The sequence below is a fragment of the Pyrgilauda ruficollis genome, unplaced genomic scaffold, assembly GCF_017590135.1.
Source record: "Pyrgilauda ruficollis isolate IOZ18807 unplaced genomic scaffold, ASM1759013v1 scaffold23, whole genome shotgun sequence".
In the NCBI taxonomy this organism is placed as follows: domain Eukaryota; kingdom Metazoa; phylum Chordata; class Aves; order Passeriformes; family Passeridae; genus Pyrgilauda; species Pyrgilauda ruficollis.
The window spans coordinates 7,806,125-7,820,850 of NW_024522539.1; the positions used below are offsets into that span (position 1 = coordinate 7,806,125).

The window sequence follows — 14,726 nt, forward strand, 5'->3', positions numbered from 1 at the left end:
ATGGCTCTACCTACTTCCAAGTGTCTGGCTGGAAGTTTGGGGTTTTTTCTGTTCGTAGTCTCTTCAGTAAGCACAGGTAAGTTTTCTTGCCATGGGGAAAAAGGGTATGGTTTGTACTGCTATTTTTAACAGGTTTAAATTGATCAGCTTTTCACTCTTTGTATAAAAAGAGTCAAGGACAGAGTGAAAAAAGAAAAGCAGTTCAGGAGAAAAGCAGTTTTCTGGTGTGCCAATATATGCAGTCAAGGGCAGCTGGAGTGGCAAAGACTGAAATTTCTGAGCAGGTGAAAGTCCCCTCAGCAATGCCTCAGACTCTGCCACACATTCTTAAACCAAACAAAAACCCAACAAACTGCCACCAAAAAAAAAAAAAAAAGCAAAAGAAACCTCAGGTCTAATAGCTGTGGCTGAGGGAGGTGAAGGCGAGCGTTCTCCTGCATTCCTCAAGCCCAGATGTGGAGAGCAAAAAACCCTGACCTGGGACATCCCTGTCCCTTGGGTTTTGTCTCTTCCAAGCTGTTTTTTTTTACTAAGCATTTCAGGGAAGGAGGAAAGGGGAGCTTGATTTACATATTCTATACAGAGCTAATGTGGAGGTTTGTATTTGTTTGGAACAAAGAGACCATATGTCTTGCCCCAAACACTGCAGCTGCATGAAGCAACCTCTCATTGTCATGCTCAGGCCCTTTTGGTCAAGAAGCAAACATTCAGTTAATTCATTGTGCTGGGTAGAATTTGCACTTTTATTTCAAAAATGACAATGAAAGCAGTAGTCAAGCTGTCAAGGTAACTGGAGCAGCTGGCAGAAGATGCTCAGCCTGATGGTGCCATTGGCACAGCAGATGCTGGTGATGTGCAAAGTTCCTGCTACAAATTGGTTAATGAAATTGGGAATTTGGGTCCTCTGCTTCTGGTTTGTTGGCTTTTACTGTTTGTCATCCCAAACACCAACTTAAATTCCTCTTGATTTCCCCTTAGGCTTCCCTGTGTGCCTCTCTGTTTCAAAATAATGAGTTTGGGGCACAAGTCATTTTTTGAGACTGCAGGAAGCTCCTTGCATCTTCAAGTAAATGGAAAAATGAATAAGATTTTTATCCTTTACATTTGAATTGATTAATTAAGATATAATTGATAAATTATACCTTTACATTTGAATTGATTCTCTTGGTTTTATATCACTTATCATGAGCAAATTTTCTCTATTATCTTTATTCCCAGGGAAATAACAGATTTTTATTTCTTTTTAAATTGTTGTCAGTGTGTATTGCAGTAATATTTGAACATCTATTTACAATGCAAGCCCCATTCCCTGTCTAAAATATTTATCTTTTATTAATTCTCTGTGGCTTCTGGTAGGAAACCAGAAACACCTCCTCATTTTTCTCAATTACTGTAAATCAGAGGGAGTGCCTCTGACATTATTAACACAATTCCAGCTTCCAGCTGGCACAGTGGTATCAAAATCAGGTCCTGGATGTTTATCTGTATCTGACTTGCTGCCTGGTAGATTATTGGCCCTTTTTGATTTACTTCATATATATAGGAAAAGTTTGCAGAGAGACAGGTCTATGCAGCCCACAGGAAACATCCCTCACTCACCTTGAAAATTTATATTTATTGGGGCTCTGGAGACTTTAAATCTATGGCTGGTCCAATTCTATTGTTTTCTTAAGATATGAAGCTGGTGGAGGAATGTGAGCGGAAACTGAATGCAGATGGACAGATTTTGTTTTTGTTGCAGTGGAATTACAGATGTCCTTCAAGTTCCACAGTGGCGGCACAAAACAACTGCCTGTCAACTGCACCAGCAGCAGGAAATGTTTCCTTGCTTGGATTCACATCATTGTCCCTTCCATTACCTGGAGGCATTAGTACCTGTGGGGCAAAACCCACCCAACTTTACTATACCAAGTTCCAGAGACATAACCCTGGTGAGGTCAAGGTTTATCCCATGCCCATCATCATTGATTTGCTGGTGCTGTAGTTTTCTCCATGGTGTTTTTGTTTTAAGGGATAAAAACGGTAGAGCTGGTGAGAACTCCCAGCCCTGTCTGAAGGCAAAGGGCTCATTGTTCAAACTTCCACTGACCTCACCTTCCTAGGATTAGAAAGGGTTCTACCCTCAGAAAATATGCACCACACAAGAGACTCTCACTCACAGTTTTGTTGATTACAGTAAGACATGAGGCTCACATATCAGCTGAGGTGGTACCAGGGAAATATTTTATCTGAAATAAATAGTTGCAACACGAGACTCTTGCATGTGGTATGAGAGCTGTTCAGACTAACACGTCATGGCAGCCCATCATCAAATTTGTGTGTGGAGACTGCAGATGTGTGATCCCAAAGTGAATGAATCCTTATTGCTTCTGCCTGGAAAAGCTCACAAACCCAGACACACTTGTGAGGTTCCTGTTGCTCTCTGTTACTGGATTACTCTGTACTGGTAATTGCTTGTGTTTCCATGTTAGTTTGATCTCTTTTTCTTTCTATCTCCAGTGAAAATTTGCAGTGAAAACATATTTTAACATCTTTATATTAAACAAAGCAGGTTTTTGGGGACATTTTTAAAGGTAGTAGTAGTTTTATCCTTTTTTGAACACATTCCCAGGGCTTTGTGTCTAGATGGCATGAACAGAGCTAAATGTCACTGCAGGAAGGGCTCAGTGAAAGTCCCTTTTCAGTAGTTTTCTAGAAACTGCATCCCCTGCAAGGCTCCTTTGCATTGGGTTTTTCCATTCTTCCAGAAAACAGAAAAGCATACAGCTTAAGCTGTTGTTTGTTTTCTTTTGGTCGTGACCCACATGTACCCTGCTGCACTGAGGCATTGCTGTGTTCCAGGGAGTCAGCCAAGAGGCTGATGCTGAACGATACTGTAAAGATGCCCAGGTGCAGAGCTTCCTGTCTCGCTCCAAACAAACACTGATTGTCCTCACTCTCCATCTTTGCCCAGCAGAAGCAGCTGTCACATGTCCTGACAGAGAGCCTGAGTTAGAAATCTGGAACCCGGGTCACAACGAAGAAAACCGCGTTGAAATCCGCAGTGGCAGGAAGCTGCTGCTCTCTTCTTCTGCCACTGTTCACTCCATCCACATCACTGACAGAGGTAAAACCTGCTGCTGGCAAGGCTGGCTGCACTCTGATGGTCACTGGGACTGTTTAAATCCCTGTGGATCATGCTGGGAGAGCTTCTTGCTTCTTGCTGAGGAGTGGGTGGCGACTGGGCAAACACAACTTTACCTCAGTACGGGGCTGGGTGACAGCTGAGGTGCTGGGATTCTTTGGCCATTGTTACCAGCCTCATTTCTGTCCTGTCTGGAGAATTTACACAAGTAGCTCAGTGTAATGACTAGTTCTACTTCTGCGATTTGCTTCAAAAACATTATTTTTACCAAACCATTGGCCTGATAGCATCATACTGCAGTAGTTGTGTTATCAGGGCCTCAGGACAGGGCAGATGCTCATGTCCCTCTTTGCCTCCAAGGACAGAGCCATAGTGTTGCTGGCATAAATAGCTTTCATTCATCTTAATTCTAAATTTCTGTCTCAGTTTTGAATGGGTTTTCCATGTTAATCTTATTTGCACTTGTCAAGAACTGGACTAAATAAAAACCAATGTTTTCAGGATTGGTATTGAGAGCTGTTTTGGGGTGTATGAACAGAATTTTTCAAAAACTGAGATGACAGCCCAGCATTGTGTTTAGCACAATGATACCGCAACCTCACATGAGCTGCTGGGTAATAAAGCATAACCTTCTCTGCTTAGGAAAACTGGTCATCAAGGACGATGTGCAGCCCATCATCCTGCGTACAAGACACATACTCATTGAAAATGATGGAGAGCTACACATTGGCAGTGAGCTGTGCCCTTACCAAGGCAATGTGGTTATCATCTTATATGGGCGGTACGTAAGCATGATAAAATACTGCCTTAGAACCTTCTGGCATCTCTCTTCCACATCAGGGAATGAAAACGTTCCTTAAAATTACATGTTCTCAGGTACACTTACCATCAGTGCTCTGTGGAAAGTTCAGTAACTTTTTAAACAATTTAAATGGCCCACAAAAATTGATGCAAGTTTGGGATTTTTTCTCTTTTACTGGGATAAGAACACTGGGGGTTTGGGCATGCTAGAGAATCAGCATGCACCTTCCTACAACTTAAACTGATTTTCCAGAATAGGCTTAAAACCTGAGGAGTTATTTTTGTCTGAAAGTTCTCTTCTCTAAACATCCTTTCTTTCTGTATGGGAGCTGTGAGCTGAAGGATAGTATGCTTGTCTTGCAGATTGGTACAGGATCTCTTAAAATTTCAAGGAGGCTAAATTAATATTTAATAACCACTGGACCTCTTAGCTCCTGGTTAGGGTCTTGCCTGCCTCCAGAATTCAAAAACACAGATGTGCCATTCAGTCTGGGCTCCAGGCTTTCTCTGGCCTGGATATAACAAATGTAGCATGTATAAGCTATGTTCCAGAGTGCTTTTGGTCTTTGGTAGCTGCCACTATTTTTTAAGATAATTTTTTTTCTGTACAATGTGGGTAGCTCCTGATTCTTGGAATACCTGAAAGAAATGCACAGCACACCATGGGACTTCTCTCCGTGGGTCATGGCAGCACAAGGAGAGAGGTTCCCTGACTCAGATACAAACCCAAACCTGGTCCCTTTTCCTCCCTTCCTGCTTTAGAGCGGATGACGGCAGCCAGCCAAACCCTTACTTTGGACGGAAGTACCTTGGAGTCAGCAAAGGTGGCACTCTTGAGATCCATGGAAAGAAAAAGCTGTCCTGGACTTTCTTAAACAAGACTCTCCATCCTGGTGGCATGGAAGAAGGTGGATATTACTTCGAGAGGAGCTGGGGCCACCGGGGTGTCATTGTCCATGTCATTGACCCAAAGACAGGGGCAGTTGTCCACTCAGACCGGTGAGTGACCTTTTGTCTGCCTGGATGTGAGGATCCTGAGGAGCAGGTTGGGGACAGCATCTCAGCAAGCTCAAACACACACATTTCAGCATCTTGTTCAAATGGGTGTAATTGCATGAATGTACAATTCCTCCTAGACCAGCCATCTCCAAAACCAGAGTGTGAGCTGTGTTATACCTTGCAGTTTTTCAATTAGAGTTTAATCAGTTTGGTTTAACAGAGCCCTCTAACACACCCTGCTAGACAAGAGCTTTTGCAGCAGGGTAATGTTACAGTGAGCAATACAAAAGAGTACTTTCTTTATAGCACTTGCTTTTCAGTACATAAAGGTGTGGTGAATGCTGCAGTAAATGCTTATGGGTGTTTTTGATCATTTCAGGTTCGATACCTACAGAGCAAAAGAGGAAAGTGTCCGCCTGGCTCAGTACTTGGGCAGAGTTGCAAATGGCATGATCCTGTCGGTCGCAGTGAATGATGAAGGATCCAGAAACTTGGATGACTTGGCCAGGAAAGCAATGACCAAACTGGGCAGCAAGCATTTCCTCCACCTTGGGTTTAGGTATGTGCCAGTCCTGCCAGTTCTCCCAGCACAGAGGCTTTATTATGTTCCTGAGATGTCCAAATAGTTCCACTCTTTCAAAGTCACAAAGTTCTTTCACATGGGAAAAAAAAAGTAAAAAGAAGAGGGAAACTTCTCAATGTGCAGTTTTAGCAGTTAATTAGATAGTTTTAGATGCACTCAGAGTCTATATTGGGTATTTTTATTAGCAGATTGAGGAATAGCATATGATTCACATTAAAAAAGATGGTTTTCCAAGATATTGTTCCCACAGGTTGCTTATTCCAATTTATTTTCAAGCCATCCCCCAAAGATTTAAGAAGCATATTTACACACACACAGAGGATTAGATGGGCTGAGCATTAAGGAGGGTACAATAATTGCTGTGTAGCCCTGGCTACATACATACAGACACACATACAGCACATTGCTCAGCTTGTCCAGTACAGGTCTGGGGACTTGTGCAGCACAGAAATTTAGCAAACACGGATTTATGATGTGGACTGTAAATACTTCTGTGGCCAAAACAGTGTCTGTGTTGGCACACAGACTGTTGAGAATACTTGCTATTTACCCAACTGTAGCCATTATATTTTTTGTGTTTATCTGAATTTATGTAGGCTTTTTTTATGAGGAACTAAGAGGGTGTCTGCAGAACACACACACACACACACAAAATCTGCCTTGTAGGGAGAAGTGTTTCAATACAGTAGTTTGTGGAAAGAGACATCTGTCAGCTGGGCACACACAGATGGAGCAAGATCTGGGATGGCTGATGAAGAGGCTGTGTCAAAAGTTACAGGGGCTCCTGGGCACCAGACAGCACATTTCAAAGAATCACCAAGGAGGGCAGAAATGGTCTCCAAAACCAGGCTATCTCCATCAGTGCAATTCTTGCTCTCAAATCTAGAGCCCCCATTAGAGCCCAGTAGCCTGCTGGGTGTTTTTTCAAATGCTGGAATTAGGGAAACAGAATGTGGTTTTTGAACATTATGCTTTTTTTCCCCAATGATGCTACAGGGAGGAATTGATGGTTTTTACATATGTTTATAAAAGTAAATCACACTTGTTTTTTTTAGGCTGCTGTGGTGTTTTAAAGCAAGCTTCTCATCATTTTGCCATCATTGTTTACAATGGGAATAACACAGAAATTCATCCATGGAAGTGTGACTTTCAGTGTTGCTATTGTTTGTGGTCAAAAGGCTAATCCTTGCCATGCTGTTATCTGAAATGCCACAAAACTGCATTCCATGAATTATAGAGACATGTGGATAAATAATGAGGGAGTAATTGGTCAACACTGTTTTCCACCAGCATACTGGTGCGTGGAAAAATATCTGGTGCATTATTTAAAAGAACATATTTATAGGAGTGTTCTCAGAGCTTAAGTTCATCAGTTCTCAAAAACCACATTGTCTGGATGGCAGCTGGGGCCAGACTTAGAAAGGCAGTTTGATGGCACAGTGGAACACAGGCAGCCTTAGGTTTATTCAAGCTTTTCCTCTAAAGCAAATTGAACTTCCACTTCAGTGTAACAAGATTTAGACATAGTGGTTTACATTTCAGATACATCTATAACTATGAATAAGGATGTATGCACTGGACAGGTACTTTTGGAAATTTTTTTTTACTATCTCAGAAAAAATTGTTCGGAATGAGAAAATTATACACGTGTGTCCACATTTTACCCTCTGTGGCCATGGCAGGCTCTGACTGAGGAGAAGAGATGGGTTTTTCTTGCTAACATGCCTGTCACCACTCACTGCCCAGCACTGGGGTTTGCTGGCTGGTCCTGCTGAATCCAGGCTGTCAAATCTCAGCTCCTGACGATGGCTGGGGCTGGCCTTGGTCATCCCTGAGAGAAGAATAATGTAATTCAGTTGTAGATTTTGTTGGTTTCTGGAGGGGGTGTTGGTGGGGGTTAATGGGCAAATTCCTGTCCATCTCCACTTGCTCAGTATTCAAACAGATTGTGAAGTTGTGCAACTCCCCCTTGCTGTAGCAGATCCGATGTACAAGGCTGATTTATTCAGAAATGTTTCTGTGCTCCTGGAATCTCTTTTAATTGCCTATTTGCTGAGTCCAGAACATTAGGAATGAAAGGAAAATCTTGCACTCCTCTCCTATTGTTTTCCTTCTGAAAAGTGTGTTTACTCTTTCAGTGTGAGCCATTTTTTCCCCCTTTTACTAATAAATTAAGAGAAAGCCTTTTTGCACTTGATGACATAGTTATTCTCTTTGGAATTCCACACAAATATCTCCTGCTTGGCTCTGGACTTCCTGGTCGCTTCATTTCATACAGCCCAAACAGATTGCATGTGTCCTTATGTGTCAGGGTTGAACGACTTTAAAACTATTTTTAGTGGTAAAATAACTGGGAGAAACAAGTATTTTAACACATGAAATGGGGCCAAACCTTGAGCTGCAGAATAACTCCTTATCCTTTAAATTTTTTTCGAGATTATTTTTGAGGCATCATAATTTTTTGTCATTAGTTTCAAATTTGGTTTACCAAAATAATAATAATAATAACAAAACCAAAAAAAATCTATCCTGACTGCTGAGTGATAAAGTGTCCTTCCTGCTCCCATCCCCCTTCTCTCCCTGGATGGAGATCACAGCCCGTCAGTGCCTTCGGCAATTGGCACGAAGGCAAATTTTCCAGCAGGAGCATCTGGCTCGCTGGCAGGCTCCCGAGGCAGTGGTGCTGGCAGCTCCCACCGAGCCTGGCCAGGGCTGGGGCTGAGGACACACTGGGACAGTGTCCCCTTGAGCAGCCGTGTCCCCTGGGGCCATGGCATGGCATGGGCTGCACCAGCGCTCACCCTGAGCCTGCCCCGGCTGCCCCCAGAGCTGCACACCCAGCGAACCCCAGCTCGTGATCTGGGCGTGTTTCAGTGGCTCTCTGTCAATGGCTGTACGTGTTTTATTCCAGAGTTCCAAACCAGAGTGGTTTGGAACTTCACTTGCACCAATGAAAGGTGACCTGCAAGACTTTTGATGCAAGTGAAATGACCAGATATTTATAACTATAGAGACATGACCTAATCCATGGGAGTTTTTGGTAATTCAGGACAGTCTTCCGGCACCCTAAAAGCATATTTTTTATCCTCTTACTCATTAAGAGCAGATATGCCTGAACTACTCCTACTTTGAAGATAAAAACCTTCCCTGACCCCTCCTAACTGGGTTCACCCCCAAGGTTGGGAGGCACTTCTCCATTGCTTTCTCATCCTCCAGCGTGGCTGATAGCTATTGAACCCACTTGATCAAAAACCATCAGATGATAATGAACTGAATTCTGACATGGGATCAGATTTGAATAGAAAATTCAGAGCTGTGAACCTTTATCTGTGTTCAATGTTCAAAGAAGGAAACTAGATATGCAGAGACTAAGCAGTTTTTACTGTCCTTTGCCAGCCAGTCTGTCTATTAGAAATTCTCATGGGTCATTCCAAAGACAATTGTCATATACAAGGTTTCAGCATGAGCTAAATTTATTTAAGTAGAAGTGGCTTCTTTTCATATTCTTCAGTGTATACACATGTACACACACACAGAGGATTTATTTTCAGGCTCCCCAAGGAGTTGCCAGTGTCTCTTGGGTCTGTCATACACAAGTTTCTTTAAACACTCATTTAAAAAACAAACACACTTGTTACAGGCATGTTTTAAGTAGGTATTGTCTTCAAATTTGCTTCTCTTCTGATATATTTACTGAAGAATTATAGAGTGTTAAAATAATATTAATTTTAACTACACTGCCTCTGACACTAATGAGACTGTTTTGGATGTGGTGCCTCTGAGAAATTTAGGAACATTGGGCTATAAGAAATATGCATCTCATACTTGACATTACTTGATCATTTCTCATTTTCATTTTCCAGGCACCCATGGAGTTTTATTACCATTAAAGGAAATCCCTCCTCTTCTGTTGAAGACCACATTGAATATCAAGGTATTTAATGCACAAAATGCTGTCTTGACGTGATGTCTGGGAGTTACTGGAGTTATAACAGATTAATCTGGCCAATGGTGTTTTTGCTTCCCACTGCATTACATCGAAGCCATGAGCATTGGTGGTTTGACACATTTAATTGAATGTTCTCTTTATATATTGCTTCTTCCCACTAATGCATCTGGAGCAGATGAGTGAGACATAGCTTAGGTTATCCAAACCTTCAGATAAAAAGTGAAATCCTGCACCAGTGTAAGTCCATGGAACTTCACTGAGCTCAGTCACTGCCTCTCTTAAGACACAAATCTGTTGAACAGACCCAGTTCACACCAGCTGAAAATTTAATCAGTGTATCCTGAATTAGTAGCCTCAAGTCCTCCTGTGAAACCATTTTCTTGCAAGCTGAACACTGCTGAGTCTCTGTCTTCTCATGACATGAATAACACAGCTTGCTACAACATTAAATAAAAATAACAACATATGACAAATAATTCTGGGCTTTATCCTCTCTTGATTTTTGAAAGTTTTTCTTCTTCATTATCCATGCAGTTGCAAAAGTATCTTGAAGCCTCATTGCAAGATTAGTAAATTTTTCTGGAAGTTGTGCAGGACTAATTTTGAATAATGTAGTCAAAGTATACAAATATGCACAGAGACAATTATTTTCAGTTCTTACTCTTATCAACTGCATTCAATGATTTTTCCAACTGATTTCAATGATTTTACCAATGTTTTGGGTTTTTTAACAGGTCACAAAGGCTCAGCTGTGGCCAAAGTATTCAAACTATTCAAAGCTGAGAATGGAGAACATTTTAACGTCTCTTCAACGAGCGAGTGGGTTCAAGGTGAGAGGTCTGTGGGCTTTTTCACTCAGTGCTAGACAGCTGACAAATAGGGTGAATCATCCTTTTTCCTGCAATCCTTTTCCATTTGGGAAGAGTGGACTTGCTAGCTGCTATTTATGCCATCACTAAACCAATTAATGAACACTCACAGATTCTTTCCCCAGTTGTCTCTAGGACCCTCTGAATAACTGGGATCCTTTTTCCTTTTCTGCACTGGGTATGAAATTCCATCTCCTATAGTCTCAGAGATCACACACAACCTCTTCTTTTCACTGCACAGTCATCATGTCCATGTTTCAGACAACACACAGTAGCTGGTGCAACTTGATCTGAAGATCAGAGAAGGCAGCTAAGGCAGACACAGATCCAAAATCTGTATCTATTAATAATGCTTATCTATCTGTATCTATTAATAATGCTTACAGTGCACATGCCAATTATGAAGCCTTTAATAACTCTGCTCTCCCCTGGCTGGTTGCACTTCACAGCATCATTAAAAGTGGCTGACAGGCTGGCAGGAAGAGGCATGAATCAGATCATCAGTGAAGAAATTGTGAATGATATCCGAGATCATATTATGCTTCGTGCATTTTTCCTGCACTCATTAAGCTTGACTTTCAAATGACAATACTTGTTTGCACTTGTCTCCAGATGTAGAATGGACAGAGTGGTTTGAGAAGCCTGACAAAGCGAGATCTAAGGACATGGAGAAGCTGTCTGACTTCAAAGCTGCTCATCCTGACAAAGTCTGCAGGCAGCCCATTGACATCCAGGTAGGCAGGCTTACCACTCACTTTAGAGGGGCTAGTCTTCTTTGGACTGGCACTGAACCCCCAAAATAATTGTGCTTGTCAGTAATTTTTGCTTCTAAATAAAATACACCAATTATTTTACCACTCTAATACATAACCAACAAGATCTTGTATACAGTCTCGTATTGTTCTGGGACAAATTTGATAGAATTGAGTTGCTTTCAGTAAATTCCAGCTCCTGGCATGAAAAGGTGCACAGATGGGTCATGGACAGCACAGATGCTCTCATGAAATATGTGATTCCCTGCTGGAAGATTAAAAGGAGCAACCACATGAAAATTTCAAAGGTTTTAAATGGTTCTGGAATGGACCCTACCTAAAAAATTAATCACAAAATGCAACAAGACAGTGCAACTACCAGCTGTAGCAGGTTGTCAAAAATATTGGTGAGCTTTCAGCCATTTCTTGGAACCAATTGTTTCATCTCTGTGGAAAGAAATTTGAATTCTGTTTGGAGCTAAGCATTATAATTATACCATCAGGCCAGCATGCTGAGGACCACTGATACCTTTTCTGACCCTGCAAAAAACCTCTTTAAGGACAAAAAAGCCTAGCAAGAAATGAGGGTATTTTTTTTAATATGTTCACCATATACTTTTTATGCCTACCTATAGCAGAAGCATTGCCTAGAAAAAGACAATAAAATCCTTCACATCTGTGTGAGGCTGAGCCTGAGGCTCCTGTGTGCTCTGAGCCAGTGGAGTTGCTCTCATTCACAAGAATGTGGCTATTGAAGTAAATGGGAATGCTGACTGTATGAGTGAAAGTTTCCAGGGCTAGATGTTATAAAGGATGTCTCTTGAACAGAAAGGAAAAAACTGCCCTATAATTTTCTGCCAGGTTTTACCAAATCCACATTCATTTCTGCTTCCATATATGTGTATTAGAAGTGACAGCTTAGTTCAGAACAGGGGTCAGATGTTCCTTACAATACATCCACTTCTAGAATGCATGTTAAAACAGAAAGAAGATATTCTTCTGCTCTAGAAAAAAACCTTATTTTTTCCCTTCTTCTGTGAAATAAGTTGTTTTGTTTGTTTGGTTTTTTTCCCCCATGTATATTAAAAGTGAACCCCCATGCAGTTTATCCTGCAGATCTTAGGGCAAATCCTTAGGTAGTGTAATCTGGTACTGCTCATTGCTTTTATAAAGCTGCACTGATTTATAGCAGCTGGCCTGCCCCAGCTCTGGAACATGGGAGAAAATTGAAGATATGATGATAATAACAGCAGAACAGCACAGCCAGAGGCACATTCCTCCAGCTGACGGTGCTAATCCCACACACAGCAGCAGGGTGGATTCATTAATAAGGAAAGCCTGCATGAGTGAGACAATCAGGATCAGACCCTTCATTGAAAGATGGCTTTTCTCCTGGTGCCTTGCCAAAATGCACGTGGTATTTGGATTGCCCCATGCAATGCGCCACATTTTTGTGAAAGGGTCGAGAGAAATGCAAGCTCTGGAGACAGAATGTGAAATTTGACATGACCCTGAGACGTTGCCCCAGCAGGAACAGCAGAGAGGTTTCATATCTCACTGCTTCTTGGCATGATACAGCCTTTTTTCTCAAGGCAGCTCTTTTCTCACAGGCTGGTACTTGCCTGTGAGAAAAGGCCACTTTCTCCTTGTTTCTTTTGGAACAGGCAGCAGTGTTGCAGCACCCTTGGGGTTTTTTTTGAGAGACTGATCGATGCAATGGAGAAATAAAACCCCTAGCCCCTTTCTTCTGCAAGGTTCAGACAGAGCCTAGCCACCAGCAATGGAATGAGCGCAGTGCAGAGGCTTGAAGCCATGAGTTCATCTGGGTGCAAGCATCTGCGCTCAACGTTTCCATCTGCCCTCAAACCAGTGGCAAGAGAAAATCTAGGGCACTGAGGCAGCTGTTTGTGAAGCTCACAGACTCCTCCCAAAGCAGCCCCTGGTCTCATATAGACACAGGAAAAGGCGTGCACCTCAGCAGTGGCTGTGTGTGAGCAGCAGCTGGAAACTGGCTGGAGAGCCCAGGCACGGGGGTTTGCTAGGCAGTGCTTGTGCTGTCACCCAAAACAAAGCAAAGGCCTCTTCTGATGGCTCAGATGTTTTGGTGAAATCCCTTCACCTCACAGCAGCCCCTGAGTTGTATTTCCATCCTCGTTGCAGGCGATGACGCTTGACGGAGCGGATTTAACCGCGGAGGTTTTCTACAAGAGCGGCCACGATTACCAATTCCTGTGCCACGGCAAGGACCAGACCGGCCAGGGCTGCCACAACTACAGAGTCAGGTTCTTGTGTGGCAAATCTGGTATGTGCACCCTCGCTGAAAGCCAGAACTGAGAACAGCAGAAATCCTGTCCTCCCATGACTGGTTCCTTCTTGGTGTCACAAAAACTTCTGTAATTTTTCCAAGCTGAAGGTTTGTGCTGGGCTATGGACACAAACTCAGATAGAATGGCCAAAGATTTATCTCAGGAAAAATTCCTGAGAATTTTTATATAACAGACTAACAAAAGCAGCGGGGCGGTTTTTCAAATACCCAGCAAAGCTGTGAGAAATATTTGGCAAGTTCTTTCATGTAAATTCCTTGTCTTTTGCAAAAACATTTTGGGATGACGTAGGATTAGTCAATCAGAACGTGTGAAGACAACAGGGTTTGAAACTGTCATTTTGTAGTTAATCATTCCAACACCGCTGTCCTTACCTTGGTCATTAGACAGGTCATTAGGATTTTTGGAGCTGGCAGGAAAAGAAGGGTGGCACACTGTTGTTTTGCTGGAAAAAACCATGATTAGGTTAAAGACCACTTGGCTGCTGTAAACAACAGCACCCAGTGCCCACAAGAGCTGCTGCTAAGTGGGTGTGGTGAGAATGAGCCACTAAGAGCTACATTTAAATTTATCCTGAGGTTAGTGGAAAATCTACCTGCCTGCAACTAAAGACAAATACTTTCCTGTTTTCTTGCTCGCCAAGCCAAAGCCAGTAAAAAAACATGTTTGAAGGAGTTAACTTTTTTTTTTTTCTTTTTAGCATGAGAAAATAATAATTTTTGGTGCACACCAAGGAGGGGTGGGGGGGAAAAAAAAAGAAGGAGCAAGCTTTTTCTGATGGGATTGATTGAATTGCCCACCCTTCATTTTGGGTTTTCAGTGAAGCCGAAGCTCACGGTAACCATTGACACCAACGTGAACAGCACGATCCTGAATCTGGCGGATGATGTGAGCTCATGGAGACCTGGGGACAGGCTGGTGGTGGCGAGCACTGACTACTCCATGTACCAGGCAGAGGAGTTCCAAGTGCTGCCCTGCAGAACCTGCAGACCCACCCAGGTCAAGGTAGCAGGTGAGGTGCTTCACCTTATCACTCTGGCATTGCAGTTCACCAGTCATTTGCACTGAGGTGACTCCAAGAAGAACTGAAAAATGTTGAAAGACGCCTGAATTTGATGGCTGGTTGTTAGATGCTTTTGGGATATATAGCTTTCATCCTTGAAAACAATCTGACTTGATTTTGGTTCCTTTCTGCCTTCTCTTTTCATAGCTGATCCATTTTTTGTCCCCAGGCATGCTATTGAGTGGGTGAATTTACTTAAGAGGAACAGATACAGGTTATGTATCTGAGATTTGCAGTAACTGCATTTGAAATACCACTTCAT

At 42.4% G+C, this 14,726-nt stretch overlaps 1 protein-coding gene across 1 annotated transcript in view; it reads left to right on the forward strand.

Moving 5' to 3' along the window:
• The window catches only part of LOC121354435 (cell migration inducing hyaluronidase 1), a 47,229-nt gene continuing 32,503 nt past the window's right edge, over positions 1-14,726 (forward strand). Inside the window, exons 1-10 of the mRNA XM_041469072.1 lie at positions 1-76; positions 2,954-3,106; positions 3,767-3,905; positions 4,688-4,924; positions 5,304-5,483; positions 9,371-9,441; positions 10,191-10,286; positions 10,938-11,059; positions 13,238-13,379; positions 14,222-14,413. Coding sequence (XP_041325006.1) covers positions 1-76; positions 2,954-3,106; positions 3,767-3,905; positions 4,688-4,924; positions 5,304-5,483; positions 9,371-9,441; positions 10,191-10,286; positions 10,938-11,059; positions 13,238-13,379; positions 14,222-14,413 — 1,408 coding nt within the window. The remainder of the gene's footprint in view (positions 77-2,953; positions 3,107-3,766; positions 3,906-4,687; positions 4,925-5,303; positions 5,484-9,370; positions 9,442-10,190; positions 10,287-10,937; positions 11,060-13,237; positions 13,380-14,221; positions 14,414-14,726) is intronic.